Genomic DNA, 26,542 nt, shown 5'->3' with positions numbered 1-26,542 from the left:
ATTTACCTGAGAAAAAAATAACTAAACATCAGTTTGTTTAATCATTTTACACTTTTATTGATAAAATACCAATGAAGCTGGTATTCAGTTGGTCAATTTTTATCTTATCTCAAAATAGGGCATAGTCAAAAACAAATAAATATGCAAGGGAGGAATATTTTTATGAGTACAGTAAATGTTCAAAATTTAAGAGTGAAAATAATAAAGAAATCATTTCCTTAAAGGTAAAGAGAAAAAAAATATTAAAATTTTTTTTAATCAAGTTTAAGTCAAGTACATTTTTTAATTTCTGAAATTAGGATTGTGCTCTCTTGTTGTTTCTCAGCACAAATTTTATTTGTATTTTATAACTGTATTGTGATACAGAACAAAGATAATGAAACTCTGCATACGTTATACAAAGGGAAGCAAAAACTCCTGCCTCTCAAATGTCAACAGATCCAATAGAAGATATGCCATCAGCTTTCATTGTTCGGAGGGAAAACTGCTTGAGAATCTTTCTCTGTGTGATCAGATAGGTGCTGACTCTTCATGGGAATGGACATGACTGGATCCTTCGTGGACATGACTGGATCCTTCGTGGACATGACTGGATCTTCCGTGGACATGACTGGATCCTTCGTGGACATGACTGGATCTTCTGTGGACATGGCTGGATCCTTCGTGGACATGACTGGATCTTTCGTGGACATGACTGGATCCTTCGTGGACATGACTGGATCCTTCGTAGACATGACTGGATCTTTCGTGGACATGACTGGATCCTTCGTAGACATGACTGGATCTTTCGTGGACATGACTGGATCTTTCGTGGACATGACTGGATCCTTCATGGACATGACTGGATCCTTCCATGTCAACATTCAGGACTGAATCTGTAACAAAGGAGGCAAAGCAATTTTTCAGCAATGTTGAAGGTTAATTATTCAACTCTGCAAATTTATGTGGACTAGTTTTAGGTAGTTTTGCAAGATCTTACCAAAGACTGGTGGGATTCATAGTTTCTAGTGAACAATAGCAACAGATTGTTTGATTTCTGAAAAAATCTCAACAAGGAGCGCATCCTATCTTGTGTTGCTTGGTAAATACATTGTTTTTGGAATTACACCGCAAAGCTATTTAAAACATAAAGTTATCTTCAGCTTAGTTAGCATCATAATTTATTTCAACTACTCTGAGAGACGTCAGTCTTGTTAAAAGAAGTTAATGTTTTAAATCCAGGACTCAACGAGATATTTCCAAATTCAACAAGAAACAAATTACTCAAAATAGAGACAAAAGCATTAACAAGTTTTTATTATGAAACCTAGCATACTATGGTTAAAGTACGGGCTAAAACATCCTTTTATGTAACATGCAATAAAAGTGCATATTGCTTTTATGCACTTTAATAAAAGTGCATAAAAGAGCACTTTTGTGTACTTTTATAAGTGCACTATTAACAGGGTTCGTAAAAAGCACCAAATTAGTAAAGAGCTAGTTTCTCTGAGATGATCATTCTTTTAAGCTTTTTAAGTGGAAAATTCACAAATAATTAGCTGCTGTCTGCCTTCCGACAGAATGGCGGTCTGTCCAGAGTGACCCTGCCTCTCGCCCGAAATGTCTTGCTGGAGATAGGCACCAGCACCCCTGCAGACCCCACTAGGGATTAGGGAGTAAAGAAAATGGATGGATAGCTGCTTGTTCCATGTGTATGCAGGTTCATGTCTTACCAATCTGCATAGTAATTTTGTTCAGCATGTCATGGTAAGGGAGGTAGATGTTTCTGGGTCCGGATGGAGAGAAATGTATATTTCCATCAAGAGATATATTGTCATCAAACAGGCACAGCTGAGAGAGAAGGTGAAGAGGTTAACTGTGTGTATTTCCCTCCTATCAGTACAATGACAAAATGCATACATAGTGAGCTTCATCTTATTTTATGTGTACCTTCTTTTCAAGAGTTTCTGTGTCAGCTTGAGAAGCGTTATGCTTTGTTCTTTATTCAGATCACTGAGCAACAGCGTGGCTCGAGCAAGAGTCAAAACAGACCCAGGTGGTATACATGTCCGTCCCGACAGGAGATTCACTGCTTTCTAAATAACAGATATAAACATAAGGAGAACCTTAGTTTATCATAGTCCTATTTGATGGACAGAATTTAATAAAGTGAAAGAAAAATGAAAATGTGACTAATTTGTGTTTGATACTCTCAAGGTGCAAATACCCTAACCCTAAATCCTAGCTATGATTTGCTTAGATTTTTTTCTTTTAGCCGTTTCGGTGTTAAAATTAAGTGTGGTGTAAACATGAACCTATCAAAACTGGCAACAAGACTGCAAAAAGAAAAAAAAAAACACTAACATGTAAAAGACAGATCAAGTCTATGTTAAAAAAAGAAGTCCCAAGTATACATTTAGCTAAACAATCTTAAGTTCATTAAAAAACTTAGAAGCAGCTAAAAAAAGAAAAAGAAATGAAGAAGAAAAATAAATATTTGAAAAACATAAATAAATGACATTTACAAAAAAAAATTCAAGTTTCATACAATCAACAAATTCATTGTTATTACAGGTCATTAACAGTACATGACAGTGATGACTTCCTTATAACATGAGTTAACTTTTGTTCTAACATCTTTTGTCAAGATGCATGCTATCTATTCATATCAACATAAATTCTGTGTAGTATGCATTAATATGTTGTGAAAAGTGCCCTTAATTATTATCTAAATTTCTAAAAATAGAGAAAACAAAAGGTTGCCTCTGTCTGTGTTTGTACCTTCAGCATTGGCATGCACTCATCAGTCCTGTTTCTCCGTACTTCTAATTCTACAGCTTCCACTATAAACAGAGCTTGAATATCTTGGTCTCCCCATTGCAGACATTCTTCCAGTCCCTGCTGTATCACCTGATATATTTCTTCATTAATGTTCTTTCCTTGAAAGACAAAATGCCATTCATTAACACACAAAAAACTAATTAATCATATAGTTCATGTTTTGCTATCACATTGCATATCACACGTTAGGAGAGATTTATCAATAACATCGCTAACTAAGGTTTTCTTATGATTTTTAGAGTGCTATTTTATTCATACTCACACTTACATTTCTGCAATATTATTGTATAATTAACATAAAATGGAATCATGAAAAACTTGGGGGGGGGGAAAAAGTCTAAAAGCTTCTAAAACCTGGAAAAAGAGTTGCAGTAGCAGTGATGTTAGCAGTCAGGCAGTGGACCAGAGTGAGACGGCAGCGCAGCCACAGCAAAACTCCAATTCTCTCACGGGCTTCAACAGCCTTGGACATGTCCCTTTGCAGGTCATCTGGTCCACTGCAGTCTTTGGTGTCCTTAACAAAATATAAAACAATACTGTTGTTACGGCCACTAGCCTTTTGAGACTGTGCAGGCTTCTTTTTGCTATGCAGGATCAGCTGTGAGGCCATACCTTCTGATTGGCTGCCTGGAGGCTGCAGGAGCGCAGCCACCAGCAGAGATTTGCAAGCCAATCAAGACATTGATGAACCTCACCTCACCTGGTCCCTATAAAAGGCTCCTGAAGTCATTCCTCCAGTGGGGCAGCTTGTAGGAAAAGGTTTTGTTCAGCTATCCCCCACCTTTGGTGCTTGTAACTGTTTTGTGCAGTTTTGAGACATTTTGTTCTTGCTTGTTCTGCTAAGCAGTTTGACTTTGGAATAGTCTGATTTCACAAGCGAGATGTTCATGTTTGGGAGGCTTAGTGCTCCCTTTGTGTGTGTATATGTGTGTTTTTGTTTTGTTTTTCCTTTCCCTTTTGGGCTATTTAAGTTTACCTTAGACTTGTTTGGACATTTTGCAACTTTAATTTGCACTTAACCTTTTCAGTTTGTTAAAAAGGTTAACAAACTGAACCCTGTTTTGTGTTAATTGGGTTATATTGTACTGTGCTTTGGTTTTGTGAAACCATCTGTTTTTTGTAATAAATCATTTTACATTCCACTTATTTTCTCTGGCCACATCTTTATGTTACCGTCCCTGAACCTCTAGACCTCGGGGGGCGTAACAAGTGTAAATAAGTTCTGGGTGATAAAGATTCAGTGCAGCACAACAGAAAAACACTTTTATAAAGAAGGAAACTAAAGAGAAAGAAGCAGTATCTAAAAATTGAGAGCTGTTATAAATGTGGTTATATGCAGTTATTAAATATAGGAATGTACTTAATTTGTCAGATATTTCTCTTTAAGATTTTTATTGGTAAAAAAAAATACATTTTTAGGGCCGGGTGAATAGTAGGTGAATTTTTTTATTTTATTTTATTTATGTATTAGTGTGTAAAAATAAAAAATAAAAAAAAACTGATGTGCTTTGTTTTCACCACATACGGATACATGTGCCACTTTACCTGTTTACTTCCAGGAGATGATGGTGTCACAGGAACAGGAGGTGTCTGCAGCAACACCAAAGCTGAAACTGCAGCCTCAGCACTAGGGAAGAGCAATCAAACATGGCAACATAGAACACTTACCAAATACTAAGGATCTAAAGACATAACTGTTGCCTAAATCCACATTGAAGTGTGGGTACCTTAGTGCATAGTTTTCTTGCTGCAGATAGAGGTTAGCTTTAAGAAGGTTGAACTCCACCATCAGTTCCAGTTTCTCAACTTCGCTGCAGGTAAGAGAAGTGAGCTGATCCGTAGCAGAGGAAAACAAAGTGGAAGCTCCTTCCAATAAAAGAAACTATAAAAAGAGAAAATGACGCATCTTCCTCAGAATCTGTGTTAAAGTGCCAGGGACAGTTAAATACAGAACAGGCCTACAGCAAGCAAACTCAATAGGATCTATAGGGATAAAACCTATACACTCTTACCTTGATCCTTTCTGAAGATGGCTTCTTCTCAGCAGCAAAAGAGACAACTTTTGGTGTCTCTGTTCTAGGGAATAATCCCTCTGTTTTATGTCTCTCCTGCTCATCTTGTGCCATATCCTCTTCTTCACTTTCTGGGCTAGGACAACTTTCTTCAGAATCTAAAAGACGATATGGCTTTATGCAAAAAAAATCATTTTTGATGTACCTCAGAAGTTACAGTTCAAGGCATACATTCAGCACAAAGTACCATTTCAGCCTTTAACACAGTATTCTTTTGCAAACATACTGATGACAAAACAAAGTTAACAAAGAACAGTTTCTTTCTTACAGACCTGACACAGGACTGCCACGTACAGACTTGATGATTGCTAAGATTAGTTGAATACGAGCAAGGTTGAATTTGGAGCACAGTGTAGGGCCATACAATGTGCAGACCTCTGAAGTAAAGTCACAGTTTATAAGGTCTTCCACAACCTAATAATAAACATCACAAATTAGATTAAAAGAAAACAATTTTATTTGACAAATTCTACAGCATTTATCGTTTCTGTTAGAAGTTCACTGATCAGCATAAATGTTACACTTATTTTTGTTTCTATTTGAACCCATCCTTAAAAAATGGTGGTTCCAATAAATCATTAAGAGCCAGAAATTAATCTCAGAATATTGCAGATGATAATGCAAACTTCTCAAAAGGAGAAGTTTGCATTTTTTAGGCACTGCATTTTTTTTAACTTAGGGTGAAAAATCCCGTAGAATTTATGCAAGAGTGTAAATAAATATGAATAGATGTATAAATACATCGAAGTGGTTTTAATTAACTGATTTGAAAGTGGAATCATAGAAATTGTATAATTTACCTCCACGTTGGCAGAAAGAGATGCGTTGCTGCAGAAAGTCCTTACAGGCTGTTTAAAAAGCACAATAACCATTAAAATCAGGTTAGAAAAAACTTATTTCTGTTGAATGATCACAGCTAATCATCAGACAATAAGAAGGTAGTGCTGTGGAAAATGCAGAAATATTAGCATATTTCAAATGGATTGAAGAGAAAAGGCAAACATACTGGTCGATTTGCTGTGGTCACGTGGAGTCCAGATGGAAGAAAAATATCTGCTCCTTGAGTGAACTGAATAGTTTCTGTAATGGCTTCAGTAAACATGCACAACTCCGTAAGAGCACGAATCTGCAGAAGTCAGATCAGGTAGCAAAGAATGATTTTCATGTTAAAACAGAAGGTAATATCATACATGTTGTATTTTAATTCTTTGAGTATGTTTTATCTGACAGTAATTGTTACTATTCCTTCTGAAAGAGCATGTGCTTGTCTAATGTTATAAGTATCCACTACAGGAACATTGTGCTGTTCTCCTGCTCCGATTGGAGGGTTCAGAGTCATCAAGTTGTCTTTTCCCCTATGCCATCTTTGCATACGGAAGTGTTTGTCCTCTCCTCAGATGGAGAGAATGATCAACTTTGCCCTCCCAGCTTTCAAGCTTAAAAAAATCTCCAAAACCACAGTATGCTTTGTCATAATAGGGTTCATTTCTCACTAATGATTAACAGAAGAAAAAAATCACAGAAATAACTATGATCCTGACCTTGAGGATCTTGGCTTCAGCTGTGCGCTGTACATCTCTACACACGGGCCCCACAAAGTAGAGGTAAAGGGCTAGAATGGGAAAAAGCTGAAAAAACAGTTTACCAATAAAGTCTTTTTTTTCTGAATTGAAGTTCAAATTCAGGAGAAATGTTAATAAATACCGTTATGTAGTAGCCTGTGATGAAGAGCCAATGGCAAACAAAGTGAAGACTTGCTACTGTGGTGTCGACTTGAAGCCTGTGGGGCTCAGAAAAGAGGTCAATGCCAGGAAACAGTTCATCCCTAATGCTGTATGAGGAATATTGTAGATCCTTCTGAGGGTGAGCCATGGAGCAACACAGCACACACTGTAGAGCATGAGCAGACACCATATCAGAGATGATACAAGGAAAATAAATTGAGTGACTTGCAAAAAAAGTATTCATTTTCATCATTTTATCACATTGCACTTTAAAATTTCAGAGTACTGTAATAACATTCCTGATGCAGATTACCTTAAAGAAATTAGCAGACAGCCGACAACGCTTGGTGCACTTCCTGATATCAGAGGTTGAAATAAACCTGTAAATTAAACACGCGCCTCAGTAGAAGTGTATTTTTAATGGGACATTGCTTGCGACACGCACAAAACGGCATATCAACATAAAAGTCCAACATACTGCGCTATCTTTGCAGCAAGCACAGCACCTTGCAAGCATCCCCATATACCAGCTTGCTTTACAATGTTTTGCGAGAAGCTGCTTTCAAAGTTTAAATCGTTCCATTGCTGGATGACACCTGAGCTCTGGAAGATGCAGTCAACAGCTTTATTCCAGCAGGAGTGTGCAGCACTAGAGGCAACACAACACAAGCAGATACAGCAGATACCAAAATTACTAGAGAATGAAAGAAAAATTATGACATAAAAAATGCGCACATGCTAGCTGATTGGCCCACATGAACCCATTTAAATGTTTTCTAACCTTATGTTTCCAGTATAAAAGTGCAGGTTTCCAGTTTCATGCAGAGCTAAAATGTGAAGGGAGTCGTGATTGTTAGCCTGCAGGTTCTCTGAGAAAAATCAAGAGAAGAGAAAAGACAGTGAGAGCTTCGTAAGCGCCTATATGCCTAAACTGTAATTTACACATGATCAAATATGATTACTTTGTCCTTTCATTCAGTTTCTTTCTGAAACTATACAATAGTAGCATTATAATTTCTTACTGATGGAGTTTGAGTAAGCAGCAGCAATAGTTGGTGCACTGTTAAGGCTGATGGGAAGGCTGTAAACAGCGTTTGGAGAACTAAAGTCCTCCGCAAGCAGGGCATCAGGTAGGATGTTCGGAGAGGTGACAACTTCTGGGCTGAATGCCAACTCACTTGCTCGACGGCTGGTACCTCCACCAGTTCGACAAGTTGGAATCTGTGATGCATAGCCTGAAGATTGACATCATCAGAGTTTTTACTCCAGAAGAGCATATGCACATGCACCTTTTGTTTAATAAGAATGAACTTACAGGGTTGTGTGCATGCTAAAAGCCGCATAACTAATGAACGTCTATGCTGGAGGAGTTGAAATCTGGGTGATCTTTTTCCAAGGGCTTCACGAAAACAGCTCAGGGTGTCTTCCACGACAAGGGGAACGCGCACAAGCGACATAGCGAGATGCAATTCTGAAACTTTATCACAAAACATTTTTGTATTGTTTTACATTTTCTATTCGTTTTGCACTAAGAAATTTTACTTTCAATTGTTTGTCTTTGGAAGATTTGAATTACATTTTTGTTGCAAAAGAAATATTCTATGACTGTTCAGCACTTTTCTAATGAATGAAGCTTTTTGTCCAATCATACCTTTCAGTGAAAATGGATCTTTTGAAGGAACCTTTTTCGCTCCCTTTTTTTGAGTGGTCTGTTTCTGTGCAGGGGGTCGATTCCACCCACTGAGCAGCTGGTAGCCTGCGTAAGTTCTGTTAGTCATCTATGATGAAAAAGAAAGGATTCAATGCACACAATACACAAATACACAAGACTGATCTTGCTATTGCACTAAAACTTCCCTTTAGCCTCTGGCAACACGCATTGTTGAAATGCTATTGGCAACTTAGGATGTTTTTTTAAAACAAATAATAAAAGGATATTTTTAAAACAAAGTTAACCCTTTAACTGGCGGTATCCTATCCATGGGACAAACTTAGTTTGTTTGAATACTCTGGCTTTTTCGCTGCCAGTTAAGGGCTTAAACCACACAGGAATAATTTTCAGATGCTACCTATTGTTGCAATGTAATCTGAAGTTTCAACTTGCTCTGGTTTGTAAGTGACTTTTTGATTTTGTATCATCCCACAAAGCAAAAGGTGATTTCTGTTTTGTGTATGCCCTACTTTCTTCCCAGTGGTGTTCTCTGTCTTGACATGGTGTGGTTGTGGGACTGCAGGTCCTTTAAAAGAAGAAATTCTTTCAAGTAGGTTCCTTTGAGCATGAACCAGCAGAGGAGCTATCATCAAGGCGTATCGTTCCCTAGGGACAAATATAAATGAATTTCAAATTTAAAGTCTTCAGTCACAGAACTAGGTCATAAAATGAAACTGCAAAATATCTCATCAATCTATATGAAACACCCTTGCTTTACATGCATTGAGCATAGGATAGTGCAGAAGCAGTCATACCACTTGAACCTTTTCACATTTTCACACAATACCACAAGTGAGGATGACTGTGGCTGAATGGTAGAGTAGTAGTCTTGCGAATGGAGGGTTGTAGGTTTGATTCCAGCTTCCTCCTGCTACATGTCGATGTGCCGCTGGGCAAGGCACTTTAACCCCAAATTGCCTACCGATCTGTATATCAGTGTATGAATGTGTGTGTGAATAGGTGAATGTGACTTTAGTGTAAAGCGCTGTGAATGGTCAAAATGACTGGAAAAGCGCTATAAAAAAAAATACTTTTTTATTTCACATGATAGAATAACACTGCGTGAGTGTGGAGTGGAAGGGAAATTATTCATGGTCTCCCGAATTTACACATCTTAAAACTGAGTTTTTATGACCATTCTTTGATGCTGAACACCTCAGATTTGATGACTTAATGAGTTCAGCAACAATTTTGACAGCAACAATTTTTAAGTACCTTATTTACATTGATTCTCAGTAGGAATTAGGCCTGGACAATTTTTTTTTTATCTAAATCATTTCACTGAGACTTGAGTGTATTTTTGGTGCTAAAGAGCTCTCCAAGACTCAAGTCTTTGCAAATGTTTTGCAAATCCATTTTCCAAACTACATTGGCTAGCTTTTCTGTCCATTCTGAGGAGAAAGCTCCCCATAGTATAATACTATGACCACTCTGTTTCTCTTTTGGTATGGTGTGTTCAGGGTGATGTGCAATGCCACAGACAGAACGTTGAAACTAGGCCAACAAGGTAAATTTTGGTCTTATTGGACCCATAGATCTTCCACATGTTTTCTGTGTGCTACATGGAGTGCATAGCTAATACAAATTTAAAGTATACATACTTTTGCAAGATACCGGGCACAGTGCATAATCCTCTGTATTTTTGAACATTTCTTTTTTCAAAATAGTAAGAATTATAATTATTTATTCACCGTGTGTATGAGTTATATAGTAAGGCAAAATGTGCCAATGTCTCCCATTTTCCACAGAAATGAAGCTGCTCAAGAGTGTATAACACCAAAGCTCGAACCCAGCGCAGGTCCACCAGGGAGCAGTCATCATAGGGGGATGAGAAGTGGAGACGTGACTCAAGTTCTTCAACAGTCACGTCGAGATCATACAAACTCCAAATCTGGTGGGAAAATAATGAAAGAATGTGACAAAAACTCACAAAAATCTTGAATAAAATGTTAATCTGCCTAAGTAGAATTAGGCTGACCTGAAGTTTAGTCAGCATGTCCAGCATAAAATCAGTGGCTAGCACCAGAAGAGGGGTCAAGATGGTTTGCAGCTCTTCAGTTGTGACTGGTGGCAAACTTTTATTTAAAGCACCATTTTGTACCATTGCAGTAAGCTTGTGGTTTTGGTCCCACACAGATTGACACAAGTACTGCAGAGTTGTCCAGTGGTTTCCACGATGGGCCAGTACCTGACAAGATAACAGTTAAGAACATCAATTGAGTATGGTACAAACATAGCAACCAAACATCCCTGTTTATTGTTGCATCTTGTATACCATTGCTCTGCGAAAATGTAAAGCAGCATTTTCAAGAGAACTCAGTAGTACATAAGAACTCCTTTTCTGTGCATCTTTTTGCAGATCCTCACTTTGACGGAGTTCGGCTTTCTCCTCAACGCTCCCCTTTTTCACATAGATAACCTTCCTAACAGCTAGAAATAGAAGCATCAAGCTATAAAAAATGCCAAGTTATACTTCATTGCAGTCTTTTGTTAAATAATTTTCTCACGTTCCTTTCGTTTCCTCTCTGCTTTTGGAGTCACAATGTCAACCTTACGGGCAGAAGTCTTCCGTAATTCCCCTTTACTTTCAGAAGAGGGCAGAGAAAATTTCCTCATCGTGATGCCAGAGTGGGCGAGAGAGAACCAGCAGATGTCAAGCTGGCTGTACCTAAGTAAAGCACAAAAAAAGCAAAACAAAAAAAATAGCAAAGGAGTCTTCAGTGTAACCTGAAATTATTGGTTACAAAATGTACAATATCTTGCTTCAAAAGATAAAAGTAAATATTTGCATAATGTTAACAGAAATACAGTGCTTCTCAGAGGAACATGATCTTGACTGGGAACCTTTCATCCAGATGCCCTTCATTAATCAGCTGCATGCCCTTGTAAAATTTTTCTAAATGTGCCGTAGCCATGCAGTAATTAAGGAAAGATCTCTCTGCTCTCTCGTCAGCTATTAAGTTCCTCAGGTGAATCCGCTTCTTGTTGCGTTGCACCACAAACGACATCAAAAACAGTAAATGCTCCACAATGTGCAGCTCTCTAAAAACACACACACAAAAGTTGTTAGTCCAAACTACTACACTGCAATTCAAGTGTTCTTGACCATCGATATCAATGTACAATACTTGGGACTTTTCAGATTCTTCAGCAAGCTCTGTGGCAGTTTCTTTCTAAGCTTCCTTCTTAACTCCTCGAACGTGGGTGCACTCTGCAATAAAACAAAAAAAAAACCTTTACTGAAAATAAAAGCTGTGCAGATGCTTCAATTTTCTATGAATTGTTCTTTGAAATGTTTCAAAATGTTTTGAATTATTACAACAAATTCCAACTTAAACTTTCCCTGGGTTAGTTGAACACATAAACATGCTTGGACCTTTCATTGGCTGCATGTTTTGGGTTGTTGTCCAGCTAGAACAGGGGCGTCAAACTCATTTTCATTTTGGGCCAAATTAAGATCATCAATGTTCTTAAAGGGCCGATTGTACCAGAATCTATTGATAAAACCTACTAACAAAACTGTTAATAAATAACTAAATTCTTAAAATTAAATTATATTGAAAATCTTTTCAGTCCCTTCAGGATTTCACGATTGTTTTTCTGGTTTTTGACAATACAAATCAAAGTATTTGTGTTACTAATTTAGGAATATCTGTGCATATGTATGACTTTTTATCACTCGCAGTATCATTATGCATAATTTCACATCAACAAAGGCTAAAGCAGCTGTTTAGTAGAAATAAGAAATACCGCCACCTGCAGGTGGGAGCAAGCAGTCACTTTGATCCAATGTTTTTTAACATTTTTGACCAAAAATCTGCATCAAATTTGCAATTATGTATAAGCATGAAAAACTGCATGTTAATTTCCATGAAAATTTGAAAGAAACGGGAGGGACTGACTGGTGTAATTTCGTAGAAAATGGAAAAAATATTGCTTTGATTTGACTGATAAAATAATATTTAGGCCCACAGTTATCTTAACTGTGTGTCCCATTAGAATCTAGAGGGTCACATGAAAAGCTATGATTTGGCCCACAGTCCTTGAGTTTGACACAAGTGAGCTATAGGGTCAACCTTCGACCTGTTCTTAATTCTTCTGCAAATTTTACAGGTTTTCTTCTAGGATTATGATTCTGTATTTAGCACCAACTATCTTCCCATCAACTCTGATCTGCTTACATGTCCCTGCTGAAGAAAACCCCATCCACAGCATAGTGGTGTTTTCAGGGTGAGGTGCCGATAAAGTTCTCTACCAAACAGTGTTTTGAATGCAGGCCAGAAAGCAGGCAGAGCACATTCTTGTATCCTATATCCCTCACATGGCTTGTGGCAAAAAGAAAAAATAACACTAATACTTGTCTTGTCAACAGATTCTCTCATCTGGGCTACAAAACAGAAGAAGTTATGGGACCATTTAAAATCCATGTATTATTTCGCTTTCATTCACAATAATGCACTTTTTTTTTGTTTTACCAAAAATAAAAAAAATCCAAAAGAAATACATTGAAATTTATGGTGACAACATGACAAGATTTGAAGATCCTAATGTATGGACACTTTTGCTATCCGCTCTACACATGCTGTGCATGTCTAAATATGTGCATTTGTGTGTATTTTATATTCACCTGAGGTGCTTCACTTTTTTTCCTCGCCGGACTCTCTCTTCCTTTACCTTTGCTGGTTTCCTGCAGAGTTTTTGTGGCTATTCCCAAAACGTCATCACGTCTGCAAGTGTGGTGAAGAGCAGCAGTATCATGAGTGAAGTACGCTGTAATAATGAGGATCACTGTAACATAACTACTTAGTAATTACATCAACTTGGAAAGGGGTCTCGTCTATTAATTGAAGCATGACGATGAACACCTTTAAAGTTAATGTAAAAATTTGTTTTCTCTTCTTGCCTAGATATCTGTGAAGTCTTGAATGTCAGCAAAACAAACCTGGAGAGAGCCTGAAAAATGGCTTGACCCCAGTCCAGCACCTCTTCTGGACTGCCTTCCTCTAATGTCCTCCGTAGAAGCAGTGATGCAAACTCAAGGAAGTATTTTTTCCGTTGGAGCTTTATAACTATTTAAAACACACAAAGATCAATCTTGCTTTGAATGAACTTGACTAATCATTCAATAAACTAATTTTATTGAATGAAAGAACTTTTAGGCAATCAGATAGTAATGTACATGTTTTAGATTGGTTACATAAACCAAATTGATAAGAGGCTGAATACTGAGAGATTTATTTTTAATAAAATTATTTTAAATTCAGTTAAGATCATTATGCTTTTAAACAATTTGAGAAAGCACACATATAAGTAAACTCAACAACATCTGATTCCTGAAATGCCACATTTAAACATGAACACATACATAAAAACATGAGAATTTCCATTTATCATATGGAACTTACAAAATTTAATAAAAATTATTTCTATGTTTTATTGCCAGACAATAAGAAAACAGGTGAAGTGCTTCTTATACAGCGTATGTGAATATCTGGTTTCAACTGTTTGTAAAGATAAGCTACTCACCATTGTCAAAGTTATTCTGCAGTGATAAGCTGGGGAACAGACGATAGAGAACAATAGGATCTTCCAGGGTAACCAATGGAATCTCTGGAGAAATAGACAACTGTGTTTATAAGAATCCTTTTTGACTGAGGTGAACTGAAATGCCTTAGCACAATCTTGAAAAGTTCATTCAAATGTTCTATACTTAATTCAGCTCAGGGCCTCAGAAATGGATAACATTTCAGCTTTTGACACCATTTAATTTTTTTTAGATGGAGTAAGGTTTTACTAAATATAATAAAACCTAAATATGAGGTTTTGCTTTTTACTTTTGCTAATATGAATATATACTTTCAAAAGTCAATTTTTGTTATTACCATGTCCTTTGTTAAGATCCTCCTCGTATAAAATGCATTTTATGCTGTTCACATGCAGTGCTTTTATCAGCTGGCTCATCTTTCTTTGGCTCTCAGATGCAGCTGCAGCCGATGCTTTATCCTACACATACATACATAAAAGCTTAACTGTTCAGAGACCACATTTCATATACATACATACACACATAACTCTAAGTATAATAAATGATGAAACAGATTCAGTATGTGTTTTGTCTTACATTCCCAGATTGAAGAAATGATTTGCCAAATTTAAAATGTGTATCAAAGACGTCCTGAATCAGATTCCGCCCACAATCAAGCACAGCAGCGGCCGACTCATATTTCCTGAACGTTCGCAGTGCCTGTGAGTGCAAGACAGTAAAACATAAACTTTGTTTTTGATGAAGATAAAAGTAAACTCAACAGAAAACTAAAGGAAGTAAGTAATCGTTGATAAGGTGCATTGTTAAATACGCTAATATGGCATGTATGTTCTATCTTCAGTAAAATGTGTTGAAAAAATGGCCTGGTTTCATCTGCAAATCTAACTGAATAAGAAAGAGATCATATGAAGGGGGACATTCTATGCACTACATTTCTATGTTCTTGTGACAATTTTTTTAATTTTTTTTTTATTACCTTTAAATGTATCATCTCAGACATTATGCAGTCAGCAGATGTGAATAGAAGGTAATAAAAGTTTGGAAGGGATATCAAAACCACCAAAGGGAAACTCAAGAAGGAAAGCTTTCTGAAGATGTTTTGTTTTCACTACAGGCAGTAATTTAAATCAACTCATGATGTGCATTAAGAGAAATGGGAGATTGCTTACATTTTGGACTGGTTTAGACTGGGAAATAATGCAACAGCTGTCCTCTGACTGGTGCTCAAATATCCTGCAGCAGTAAATGTACCACAATGGTAAGGTGCAAGCTGCCTTACTTAGGCTGACGAGATTTAACTGTAGGTGTGTCACACTAAACTAGGACAGAGACAGGGGACTGCACAGGCTACAAAATTTTTAGTGTTTGTAAGAAACCTACTTATAGCTAGGCCAAAGGCTTTCCCTGACAGTACCACACTTTTTAAAAATAAACTAAACTGAAAATATAAAAACTGGGCAACTCTATCAAATTGTGTTTTCCCCTCTTTCTTCCCTGATAACCTCATCAATAATTTCAATGTCAGTATTTGTCTGGGAGCTTAACAGGTACATTTTGCACTTAAACTGCAATCTGAAAATTACTCAATCCGTATATGCGCATATTTAGGACATGCATGCTACAAAAGAACGGGACCTATGTTGGCACTGGCTGTACTTATTTTCATGATTTTTTTTTTTTTTTGTTGCTTGATGAGATCCGATTAGGTTGCTGTTAGAGAAATAAAAAGCACTCTAGAGGAGGATTAGAGTTAAGAGTACACACACAGAACTGCACATAAACAAACCATTGACAGGTAGTAGGTGATGCAGGAAACCATGTGCAAAAGGAACTCTGAGGAGTTTCCGGTCCATTTTTGCTTCATAAGAGATGAATTATCCTCCAAAACCACTAAGCACTTTAATAGCACCTGGGCATTCAAACAGACACACAGTAGTAAATTTTACAATCATTTTAAATGTACATATAATTTCAGACCATTTTTGCATACTTGCACCACAGGATCGCAAGCAATCTGATGGTAGATCAGAGGAGCTAGCAGCCGGTAGCAGGTAACTACAGCTCGTAATGAAGCCCCACCATCATTCAAATATATCGCCAGGTCCAAAGCCAACATCATCCGCTCAGTCTCTGCTAATCTGGCTTCCTTTAGACACATAAATAAATGCAATTATTTGTGTGAGCTATTATCTCCATTATCACTAATACCGGCAATAGACATCATGCTTTCCACATGAGGCTACTTTGTGCTAGAGGACCTGGATATATGTACCTGTTCCCAGATAAGCAGTCCTCTGTCACCACATGTATCCCAATGGAGAGACGCCTGTTGAATGTTGATTTCTGTCTCAGTGAAAATGGAATTCAGAATCAACTTGCAAATGTGAGGAGAGGAGTGCTGTAGGGTGTCCTTGTGCAGCCTTGAAATTGGGAAATTTCATTACAATTTTAAAAAAGGCTATATTGAGAGAAAGTGAACTATGTATGTTTTCATCCTCACCCAGTGGAAGCAAATCTGTTGTGATTGCTGTTGGATGAACAGTCTGGATCTATGTATTGACTCCACAGTTTCCTGCAGGCTCTTTTAGCTACAGCATACTGCCCTGTTTCAAATGCCACCTGGGAGAGAAGGCTCCATGAACATGTGCATTTCTGCCTTACGTTTCTTTGTCTCCGTGGTAAAGTTTATGTTTGTGTACGTAATTTACCTGAGCCAAGTGAGCCCATGTGGAAAGCACTGGGGTGGGCAAGCATGCCAGCACTGGTAATGTTGTATCCCCTATAGAGTTGCCCACCAGCTGCCCCTTGCTGTCATAGGCTGCTACAGCAAACACATACTTCATGTTGGACTGCAGACCCTCTACCCTGAGCAAACACTCACCAGAAACCACTGGCACCTACAACATAAATTGAAGTTCTGCATGAATTATGTAGATAAACGTATTGGTAATTTCAAGTAGTGTGCCTTTCAAAACTAAACAGTACCATATTCCCAGTTCCTGGTAAACTGTATTCACCAAGGCGGACTTTAGAGCTGACACCCTGGGCTGGTCGCCCACAAAGCTGATACCACCTCACCTAACAAAAGGGAAATGATAAGGGACAGAAAAACATAGATTGTGCGGAAAAATTAACTCAATATAAGCAAATCTCACCCGTTTTTTCAAGTCATACTCATCAGGAACAAAGGTTATGGAATGGTCAGTTCGAGAGATCAGCAATGGTGGAGGTGGAGCTTTTTCACTTTCATCATCATGTTCTGTTCTGTGCTTTTTTTCATTGACATTCCCAACAGTGGCCATGTACGTATTTATCTCCTCCAGCTCTGCTTTTTCTACCAGGACGAGAGCTTCCTAAAGAGAATACATGAATACCCTAGTTGAATACCTATTATACATTACTGAATAACATTTGTTTCTGTCATCATCAAAACATTAAGCTAAATATGAAAGGAAGAAAGTAATCATTTTAACTGTATGGAATGTGTCTAGGTTTTACATAAATGCCCCTTGCATCTTTTTATGGGCAATTACATTGCTGTATATTTTAATATTTTCCACATAGAGCAAAAAATGTCTGTTTTCTTGTAACACATTAAGTCATATTCACTAAATGAGTGAATGAGAGATGAGTTCTGATGAAGCTTGGTTGTCAGATTAAATGTACCATTTGAAAATAACAGCCTTGAGCAGGAATTAAACATAATGTTCAATGAAGCCCATATTTCTGAATTAGAAAGTTTGGGGGGGTTTTCAGACAGAAATGTGCTCTGATTCAATAGTCCAACTTTAAATGGCATGAGTTATGAACTCTAGGTTGAAAAATGATCATAATTTACAGAAATCAAGGTTTGAAAACATAAGTTTGTGTTTAGTTAATATCATGTTTCACTGAGTCACTGAAATAGTCTTTCAGTATTATATAATTTATTGAATATGACCAGTTTTATTTAATTTGTTTAACTTCAAAGATAAAACAAATTGATTCTTCACTTAATAGGTTTCAACACACAAAATAATTCACAGAAGGCATTTCTATGAAATGTTCAGATAAATGTATAATTTATGCAATTGTAGATTAAAAGGCACAGAACAAATTTTTCACAAAACAGATTTAAATTTTAAATCGAAAATGAGTTTTATAATTACATGCATGTGTGAGACTTTATAAAGCATGTTAAGTATAAGTGTTTAACCTCTAGGAGACTTCTGATCTTGCTGCTTTCAACTGACTCCCCTTTACTGTGCTCCGCTGATGCTTTCTGCATCTTTAAAAGAGCTTTGGACAGCCTATTCTTCTTGATCCGATGCAGCAGATCAGACTCTTTAACTGAAAGAAAAGCAAAGCTTCAGCTAAATCCTTTACTTTTGAATTTTCACATTATTAACATTTAAAGGACAGGGACATTTTACCTTATGGTAATAAGCACTATATATTCTGTATTAAAGCAGCAAATCAAACCTTCATTTAGCAGCAGTAGTTTGACAGAAGCCTTGTGGTAGATAATATCCAGCCCTAGATGAAAATCCTTCGCCAGCATAAACAAATTTTTGGACTCTATGTCCTGATGGACTTCCGTTTTTGACTCTCCCTGAGTTTCCTTTTCTTCTTCAACCTGTACAGTTATTTTATCTGTTCCATTTTGCTCTTCAGTTTTTGTAAAGGATGGACTACAGGGATGAAGGGACTTACAATTCTAGCAGAAGAAAAGGATTTCTTTTTTGAATTTTCACAATTCAATTGGAAAATATGCATGAAGAAGTAAAAGCTTTAGGTAACTTTGAATTACAAGAAAGATCACCTGCTTACCTGCATGCAGGCAGTGTCAGTGATGGCTGAGTAATCTTGAGGAATCAGTGGAGAAACACCATTTGACAAAGCATCAAGACCCTTCTTTGTCACTTCACACACCTTCTTTAGTATATTTGTGTCTGAGTCCTATAAAAGTAGAACTTTAATGTATTTTATTGATATTGTATGTGCTGTACAAACACAAAGAAAATTATGTTTAGAGGAAATAAAATAAGAGTATTCAAAATTTTGTCATAACCACTTGGTTTGGAAGTTGACTATTTTCTAAATAGAAACCACCTGTCTGTAATTTGATCTTACTATCAAAACAGCAAACATGTAAAAGAAGATGCTCTGGTTCTGTCGAATAAAAATGAAATTTTATGTATAATTCATACGGTGTGTCAGAAATTTCAAAGGGAAAGTATTATGTATTTTATATTTGTTATATAGTGCTATTTTATAGCAAAATAAAGTAACTATGTCACCTTCAATTGTTATAAAAATTATATATATATATCAAATATGACTTAAAAGAAATTTGATGCATTGAAATTGGGTCTCTGTCTCTTCAAAAACTCTGCCTACAGGAAATCACTACAACATCGCTCCTGATAAAGATGATGATAAAAACACGGAAACAACAACATTTTTATCAGTGTTGTAAAATGAGCCACCAGGAATCCAAGTCAATGGGAGAAAGCCCAGACTGTACTGTAAGCAGAATTTAAATCAAGCGCAGGAAAGCAATTCCCAGGCAAACTGCTGAAGGAAACCTATCAGACACTGCAAAAATCTTCACACACCTTAAGAAGAGAAAAGGAGCTTTGCTTCATCTCTTCAGATCTTCCACAAACTGCCATAGAACAATAAAAAAGTAACTCAGTCAGAGTCTGTAAGACATTAAATTTTCCTGTTTAAGTGGCTCTAAATGAAGAAAAACAGAGGCGTTTCTTACCGGATCCCTCTGCTTGATTAATGCGGCCAAGTGCTCTCTCAACATGTTCACCAAACATGTGGATCATCTCTGCCACCATAATGCAGTCAGTATTGGCCACCTCACAGATAATGGCCACATCACACAGCACAGAGAGACACCACAGCAACTGTCAACATGTTCACAAGAAACATAAAAACAAGAAAGCAGACCAGTGGATTCTTCCTTTTCTACAATGTCGAAATTATTAATTGACTTCTTTTACATATAAACTTGTCTTTTTAAGCAATATTTCCTAGAGAAAACAAACCTTGTCATAACAGTGCAGCTTCTGTTGATTATTAAAAGAGTCTTGGATTTCCAGGTAATAACTTTGCATGATATTTTTCAGTCTTTTCCAAAGAAATACCAAAATATCAAAAACAAAGTCTGGATTAGGCTGCAGTTCCTGCAGGAAACATGCATAGACAGAATGTGTAATTCTAAAAATCCATCCTCTGAGTACTTCTTCACTCTGGTGTCTAAAAACATCCAAATGCAACAATAAATCAAACACACAACATGGAAACTTACAGGATCAGGGCCAAAAACAGACAAATGCAGGTTGTCAACCAAGCCAACAAGCTCATCGCTCACAGCGGAAATGAATTTTTGTCTGTCTGTGAAAATTTTTGAGGAAAAATAGAAACAAAAAATAACCACATTTCAATGCAATAGTAGGTGTAAAACCAATAAAGGTCATGATTACCAATCCAGAGTACATATGTGACAACATTTTGTCAGTATAACTTTGAGTAAAAATAGCATGGTTTCAGGATATCGTGATATAAACAGGGCAACTAAAAACAGAAATAATCATCTAACAGCTGTTTTTTTTAAACAAAGAAAAAAAGCTATAAATATTCCAACTGCTGCAAAATTAAGAGAATATTTTTTACTACAGGTAAAATGGCATATTTATATAATCTATAGCATGTTATGTATTTTATTTTTCTAACATTTTTTATTTTATTAGTTTTAGATTTTGCTACACGGTATTCTATACTACACTGCTATTCCATTTTTTATAAAAGCAGATTTTTTTTTTCTTTTCTATGCTAACCGATAGTGCTAAGGGTTTAGTTACATTTCTAAAAACTAACTAACTAACTAACTAATGCCTTTTCTGCTATAAGGTTTCTAGTCAATATTATAGTTAAATGCTGCTCAACAAAATGTATTATTCTTAAATAAATTTTAAACAAAGTCTCCTTTATGAGTATTAAAGTAATGTAAACTAATGCATTTATAGCCATGAATGATAAAATGCTGATGATCTCTATAATAGCTTTATTGTTACCATCTCTTTTGTCCTCTTTAGTATTCTCTCTCTGAGAGTGCAGCAGGTTGCTGTAACTGAAGAGTAAGGTGAGCTCACGTTCTGCCTTTCTGAAAGGCGCACCTTCCACACCCTGATGCAGAGAGAGAAGTTATGCACACAAACTCATTTGAAAACACAGAACAGGATCTAAATGAAGGTCCTTTTTTGTTTCTTTAAGGAATAAACATTGACACCGGTTTGTGTTATTTGCTTTTCTTTTTTACTTCAAAGAAGAATACCTTCTATGAAAATGGATACATAACACAAGAAGAAAAAAGGAAAAACTCAAAATGTTTTGCGACACATTCATATCAATATAGATAACAGCAAATATCTTCAGAGGAACTTACAGACAAAATATGCAGCATCTCCTTGGTGAGTTCTGAGAATGCTTCTGGCTGCTTGTACTTAAACAACAGTTTGATGAATCTCACTGCAGACGTAATATGTATTTTATTTTCACCTGGAGAAACAAAATTTCACATCTCTTTATTCTAACTATTACAGTTATTGCTTTAGTTAAACTATGGGTGTAAAGCTAAATTTTGGGTGAAAATTTTTCTTTGGAGAGAGGGCAAATATTATCAGTACTTAGTTATATACTAAAAAATGCAAAAAATAAATAAGAAAAATATATTGTAGTACATTACATAAATATATTATCACAACCGTCATTGCAAATAAGTATGATATTGTAAACACTGACTGCAATCAGTATCTGCAATATTGTGATTGTGAAAGACTGGGAGCAAATGTGGGTGGTTTTATTAGTTTAAGTGCCATTCATTCATCCCGGACCAAATTTTAATAACATATGGGAAGCTGACTGAACTCTAATTTCTTTGGAATTAAATTTTCACTTTTTCAATATGAACATTTTAAAAATATTCATATTGTTCATATTCCTTGCATATAACCATCTTATGCTTACATTTGATCAAGAAATACACTTGGTGATGAAGACTTACCTTCTGTTGCTAGATCCACTAGAGTGGATTCTGCTGTCAGTACGTTAGGACAAAAACTCTGGTAATCATCAGACTTCTGTTCACCAGTACTTGTGCCTCCTTAGCAAACATTAACATGAAAAAAGTCATTTCCCAGTCAGGCCTTCACACTTTCACAATACAAGTTTATCATGTATATATTTTACAACACCTCTAGATTTCATTACATTACTGATAAAAATCCAGTAGGTTGGTGTATTTGTTGCACTAACCAGACAAAATACTCAAGCCAGCAGAGAGGAGCTCAATGATCATCTCAAGCAGCTCTGGCTCCTCGGGTAACTTTCTTTCCAGTGGGCGTGTGTGGCTTTCCCAAAGTGCCTCTGAAATGGCTAAAAATTGTCCTGCAGTGCAGTCAAACTGGTTAACCAGGATCTGCTCTGTTGGGGTCCGAGGCCATGGGGTCTGAGGGAGAGGCAGACTTTACTGGCTGTGTTTTGTCCAGTGTAGAAATTATACAAAGATTTCAGCATAGAAACTAAAACATTCAAAGTCCAACAAAAGAAGTACTTAATAACAGCTTGACATGGGAGCAAATATTTCATAAAATTGAAAAGCCATAGAGGACTTGCAAGAAATATGACTATTAGCAAAGTACTGTAGCTCAAAAAGTGCTACATTTCACTCAAAGATTAGGTTTAACATTTTGGTTGACGTCACAATGGTCATATAAATGATATTACATTGGGGATCTCTTTGAGGGTGCTTTTGTTTTTGGTTCTTAGCGTGGCTTTAGGTTTTCTGTTTTCGAAGACTGCCTGCTTGAACACCAGAACACCAAGCTAAACGTGGAAAAAAAAGAAAATAGTATTAATTTAAACTGCATGACTCAAGTTTGTATGAGTGTCTTTTCTGTGCAAAATTTCAAGACAATAACAGCATCGCTATATATTTAAAACAACATTCACTCATTATACATTTCTTCCACATACTTTTTCCTACAATCATTCAATTATATTTGTTCTGAGGCTCATTAGTCAGATGAAAAGCACCTTTTGTAAAAAAAAAACAAAACAAAAACAAAACAAAACATAAACATAATTTTTATGAAGATAACATTTTTTAAAACTGTACTAGTTTCATGTAAAACTCTAATGTTAAATGCAAAAAACAAATTTTACCATAATTAAGAGAAATAGAAACTTAAAAGCAGTCTGAGTGTAATCAATCTATCAAATAATAGAGCAGCACAAAGGGGTGAATCAGAAGGTAATTGACATATGATTTTCAATCAATTTAACAAATTAAAAGAAAATCTGACAAGTGCGATGTGCATTTGTATATAGAGAGAAAACCAAAGAACACAAGTCAGGTTGATGTAAAAGTGACAGAGAGTTTAAAAGCACGGTTCAGTTAGAACACAATATGAATGCAACAGATGAAAGCTACAAATGTGTTCCAGTCAGTGAATTGAGTTACTGAAATAAACATTTCATTAATATTCACCAAAGCATACCTAATGTAGTTTGCTGAATACGATCTGATCACAGCCAGATCCAAAGAATCAAAAAATCACTTAAATAAAACCTGTTTGACAACATAAATTAGAATAAAAGATCTCAAAAGCAACACATACCCTGATATTAGAAATTTCAAAAACAGTAGTCTGACTTTAACAGAGGTTACAAAGCCATTAGTAAAGTTTGAGGTGCGAGATTTGTCATCGACGAATGAAGAAGATGTGAAAAATGGCTGAATTAAACCAACTCTCTGAAGTGGGCCAGAATTTCACTCAATTGATGGAAAAGACTACACTTTGACTGATTATTTGAAAGATTTAAGTAAGCCAAAAATGCTAAAACTAAGGAAACTGGAAGGGATCAAAAATTGCTTCACTGCACTATATATGATAGTCTGCTTACCTTCAGAGAAGCTGTTCTGTAAGCTTTCTGAGTTAATGGATTAGTGCATTCAGCCTCATCTTCCAGGCTAGCCATCTCATTGATTTTCTGAAGGGCTCGCTTAGCAAAATCCTGAAACCAGTAAAAAGGGAGGATTATGCTTCCAGGCACACTCCTATATCTATAATCTTACCTAAATTTCTAACCAATAATTAATTCTACAATTATGGGTTTTTTTTCATTTCACCTTGGGATCAATAAAGTATTTTTATATAATGTATTATGAGGAGTAAACTGTAAAGATAACGTATTTAAGATCAATTCATGAGTGTTTTTTTTATGTGAATGTTTGGATGCAGACGTCTTTCACCTCTGCTTGCACTTCAGACTGATTGTCATAGTAACACTGGCAGACTGAGCAGTAGAGTGCGACAATAAGTGGCAGATATCTGGGCGTCATCAAAGGGATGGACAGCTCCAAACTGATACTCGCCCACAGAAGGTACTCCAGAACCTGAGTAGGAGCATAAATAATCCTGTTAGGAGTCATAAATAGGGATGCATTTATATGCATGCTGTAGATGTGAAAAAAAAAAAAAGTTGGTAGCAACTCAATTTTCAGCAGATCTTTTCAATTATAATTTCAATATAATACTATAGATTTTTTCACAATTCACCTCTGGTGTCTCTCAAGTTATTTCCTACCAAACATCCATTTCATCTTATCTGTGCTGAGTATCTTTGAAATCAGATGCTCGACACAGCACAGCATCAGATGAAACATACAAAAAATCACATGAATCATATGAATAAATAGTACAGAGTCTATAAATGTAAAAGCACCTGCTCACTGCAATTCATAGTCATCAGGTAACGGCAGATGTTGTAAATGTACAATGAACCTAGGATAGATGAGAAAGTAATTATTATAGAGAATGGAAATAATTCTGAAACAATCTGCAACATAGTTTTGCATATTTCATGTGACAGAGCAACACAAAGGGGTGCTGCTCGATTGCAGAAGAAATGTATGCTGTAATTGAGCACACATTTAGAGTAATTGATATTGACATATTTTTTTCAAACAATTTAATAAATTAAAAGAAAATCTGATAAGTGTGATGTGCATTTGTATATATAGTGAAAACCAAAGAACACCATAGACAGGTTAATGTAAAAGCTACAAATTTAAAGCAGGGTTAGGTTAGAAAACAATATGAAAGCTTTAGATATCTTAAATCTGCTTATTTAGCAAGAAAAAAATGGCCAAAAGAACCTCTCTACATAGGCAGATACGGTAGAGACATACCATAAAACACATAGATGTCTAACTTCAGTAAAAAGTAGAAAATAAAAAAAAAACATATTATGATCCTTTAAAACTACTTTTTGATGGTTTAAAGTCCCAAGAGTTATACATATTTATGTAATATCCAATACTAGATGCAAGTTATTACCAATAATCTGATTTTTTAAAGACAAAAATATTTTGGCAACTTGTTAATTTATCTTTCCTTCAAAGCTGAAGCCAGATAACTAGTTGACTTTACAAACCATTATATATGAGCCAGGAGAGATGTTCATGCTGCTGGAATGCTTGCATCATGATCCTGATGAAGTCCAGCACTTTCAGCAGAATAGAGAGTCCCTTCTGGCTGAGGATGCTGTGCTTTTTCTCTTGCTCAAAGATACATATGGCACTTCCAAACATTGCACGTGTCTTGGTGCACAGAAAAATACACCCTTGTCAATATTTTGGTATTGTATATTTGTGTATTTGTCAAAAAAAAAATGCATTTGTCTGTGTACCTTTAAAGTGAAGGTTCCTTGTTCCAGTTCAAATCCTTCCGGGAAAAAGCAAGCCATAAAGTGGTCCACATCTGTAATGTCAGTTATTTCCACTGAGCTCAACTGCAGCAGGAAGAAACTGTAGCCCTGCCATAGAGCCAGCTGGTACAGCTAGAAACAAAGAGAGTAAGAGTGAAATCTGAAGAGTCAGAGGCTCATTTGTCAGCTTCAAATAGTTTCGCATGAGACATTGTGTTGCTGTTAATCTACATGTTTGGTGTGCAATGTGATCCCAATACCTGCCTGTTGACTGACAACATTATAAAGATGGTGTAAAACAGCAGCAAACAGGTACCTTATATTCACAAAGGACATCTGCAACCTGCAACACGTGCTCCTGGTAAAACCTCTCTGGTATTCGGTCTTTGTACTCTCTCCGTATTTTCATAAGTAGTTCAATCCTAAAAACAAAAGTATGTTAAAATGTGTCTTGAGAATCTGACAAAGAAAAGCTGCTTTGGAGAAAAAAAATAGTAACTGTGCTAAATGTTAGCAATATAACATTAACAGTTTTTTTGTGAATAAGCGTAAATGACGAGAAAATCAGGTCGTCATACTTCACCGCTTTCTTACCCTTTAGCATAAGAGTTGTTGTCGCGCTTCGTCGTCGTGACTTGTTTCATAAGCTTTAAAAATGATTCCGTTTCGCGCCTAAAACATGTAAGGACGGGATTTTTCCGGTCCAGTTCGCCATAATATATAGCCGGCAAGTTCATTTCTGTAGATAGAAAAGCATTTGAAGCAGCTGGGGACAAAGTTTGAACAAACTCCTCGCGGCAGCAATGTTAGGCACGTCGCTATGGCAACCAATGGTAGACCGGAAGTTGATCAACCGAAACCTCTTTTTGTCTTTCTATTAATTAATTAATTAAATTTAAACAAACTC

At 36.3% G+C, this 26,542-nt stretch overlaps 1 protein-coding gene across 1 annotated transcript; it reads right to left on the bottom strand.

The window, feature by feature from the left end:
• Positions 1–250: 250 nt before the first annotated feature.
• Positions 251–26,447, bottom strand: LOC129368535 (cilia- and flagella-associated protein 54-like). The gene is made up of 59 exons (XM_055043560.1): positions 26,230–26,447; positions 25,952–26,057; positions 25,618–25,767; positions 25,363–25,528; positions 24,652–24,710; positions 24,179–24,322; positions 23,830–23,940; positions 22,651–22,749; positions 22,180–22,372; positions 21,929–22,027; positions 21,311–21,423; positions 20,940–21,051; positions 20,174–20,259; positions 19,911–20,048; positions 19,622–19,769; positions 19,470–19,519; positions 18,682–18,810; positions 18,334–18,568; positions 18,068–18,201; positions 17,028–17,225; positions 16,858–16,950; positions 16,581–16,769; positions 16,373–16,491; positions 16,145–16,292; positions 15,863–16,018; positions 15,659–15,781; positions 14,449–14,571; positions 14,210–14,330; positions 13,854–13,937; positions 13,270–13,396; positions 12,955–13,054; positions 11,456–11,538; positions 11,172–11,369; positions 10,835–10,995; positions 10,603–10,757; positions 10,306–10,515; positions 10,019–10,218; positions 8,798–8,933; positions 8,268–8,394; positions 7,932–8,093; positions 7,639–7,851; positions 7,398–7,485; positions 7,095–7,265; positions 6,930–6,996; positions 6,597–6,782; positions 6,434–6,520; positions 5,899–6,018; positions 5,693–5,740; positions 5,165–5,306; positions 4,833–4,990; positions 4,548–4,702; positions 4,366–4,447; positions 3,175–3,334; positions 2,761–2,918; positions 1,931–2,075; positions 1,713–1,832; positions 838–875; positions 796–805; positions 251–547 (listed from the first exon to the last, which is right to left on the bottom strand). Exons 1-59 carry the CDS (start codon positions 26,370–26,372, stop codon positions 459–461), a joined length of 7,665 nt encoding a protein of 2,554 aa, XP_054899535.1. The 5' UTR covers positions 26,373–26,447; the 3' UTR covers positions 251–458.
• Between the last annotated feature and the right edge of the window lie 95 nt (positions 26,448–26,542).

This window comes from Poeciliopsis prolifica, unplaced genomic scaffold, assembly GCF_027474105.1.
Source record: "Poeciliopsis prolifica strain line A6 unplaced genomic scaffold, Auburn_PproV2 SCAFFOLD019, whole genome shotgun sequence".
NCBI lineage: Eukaryota > Metazoa > Chordata > Actinopteri > Cyprinodontiformes > Poeciliidae > Poeciliopsis > Poeciliopsis prolifica.
Note: the sequence above shows the minus strand (reverse complement) of the source record. Positions and strands in the feature narration are given on the sequence as shown.

Coding starts and splice junctions, on each gene's coding strand:
- LOC129368535 (XM_055043560.1), bottom strand. CDS start 26,372: ATGAACTTGCCGGCTATATATTATGGCGAACTGGACCGGAAAAATCCC. Junction 15,782..15,862: donor CTTGCGATCCTGTGGTGCAA/GTATGCAAAAAT, acceptor TTGAATGCCCAG/GTGCTATTAAAGTGCTTAGT. Junction 2,076..2,760: donor AGTGCATGCCAATGCTGAAG/GTACAAACACAG, acceptor TCTGTTATTTAG/AAAGCAGTGAATCTCCTGTC.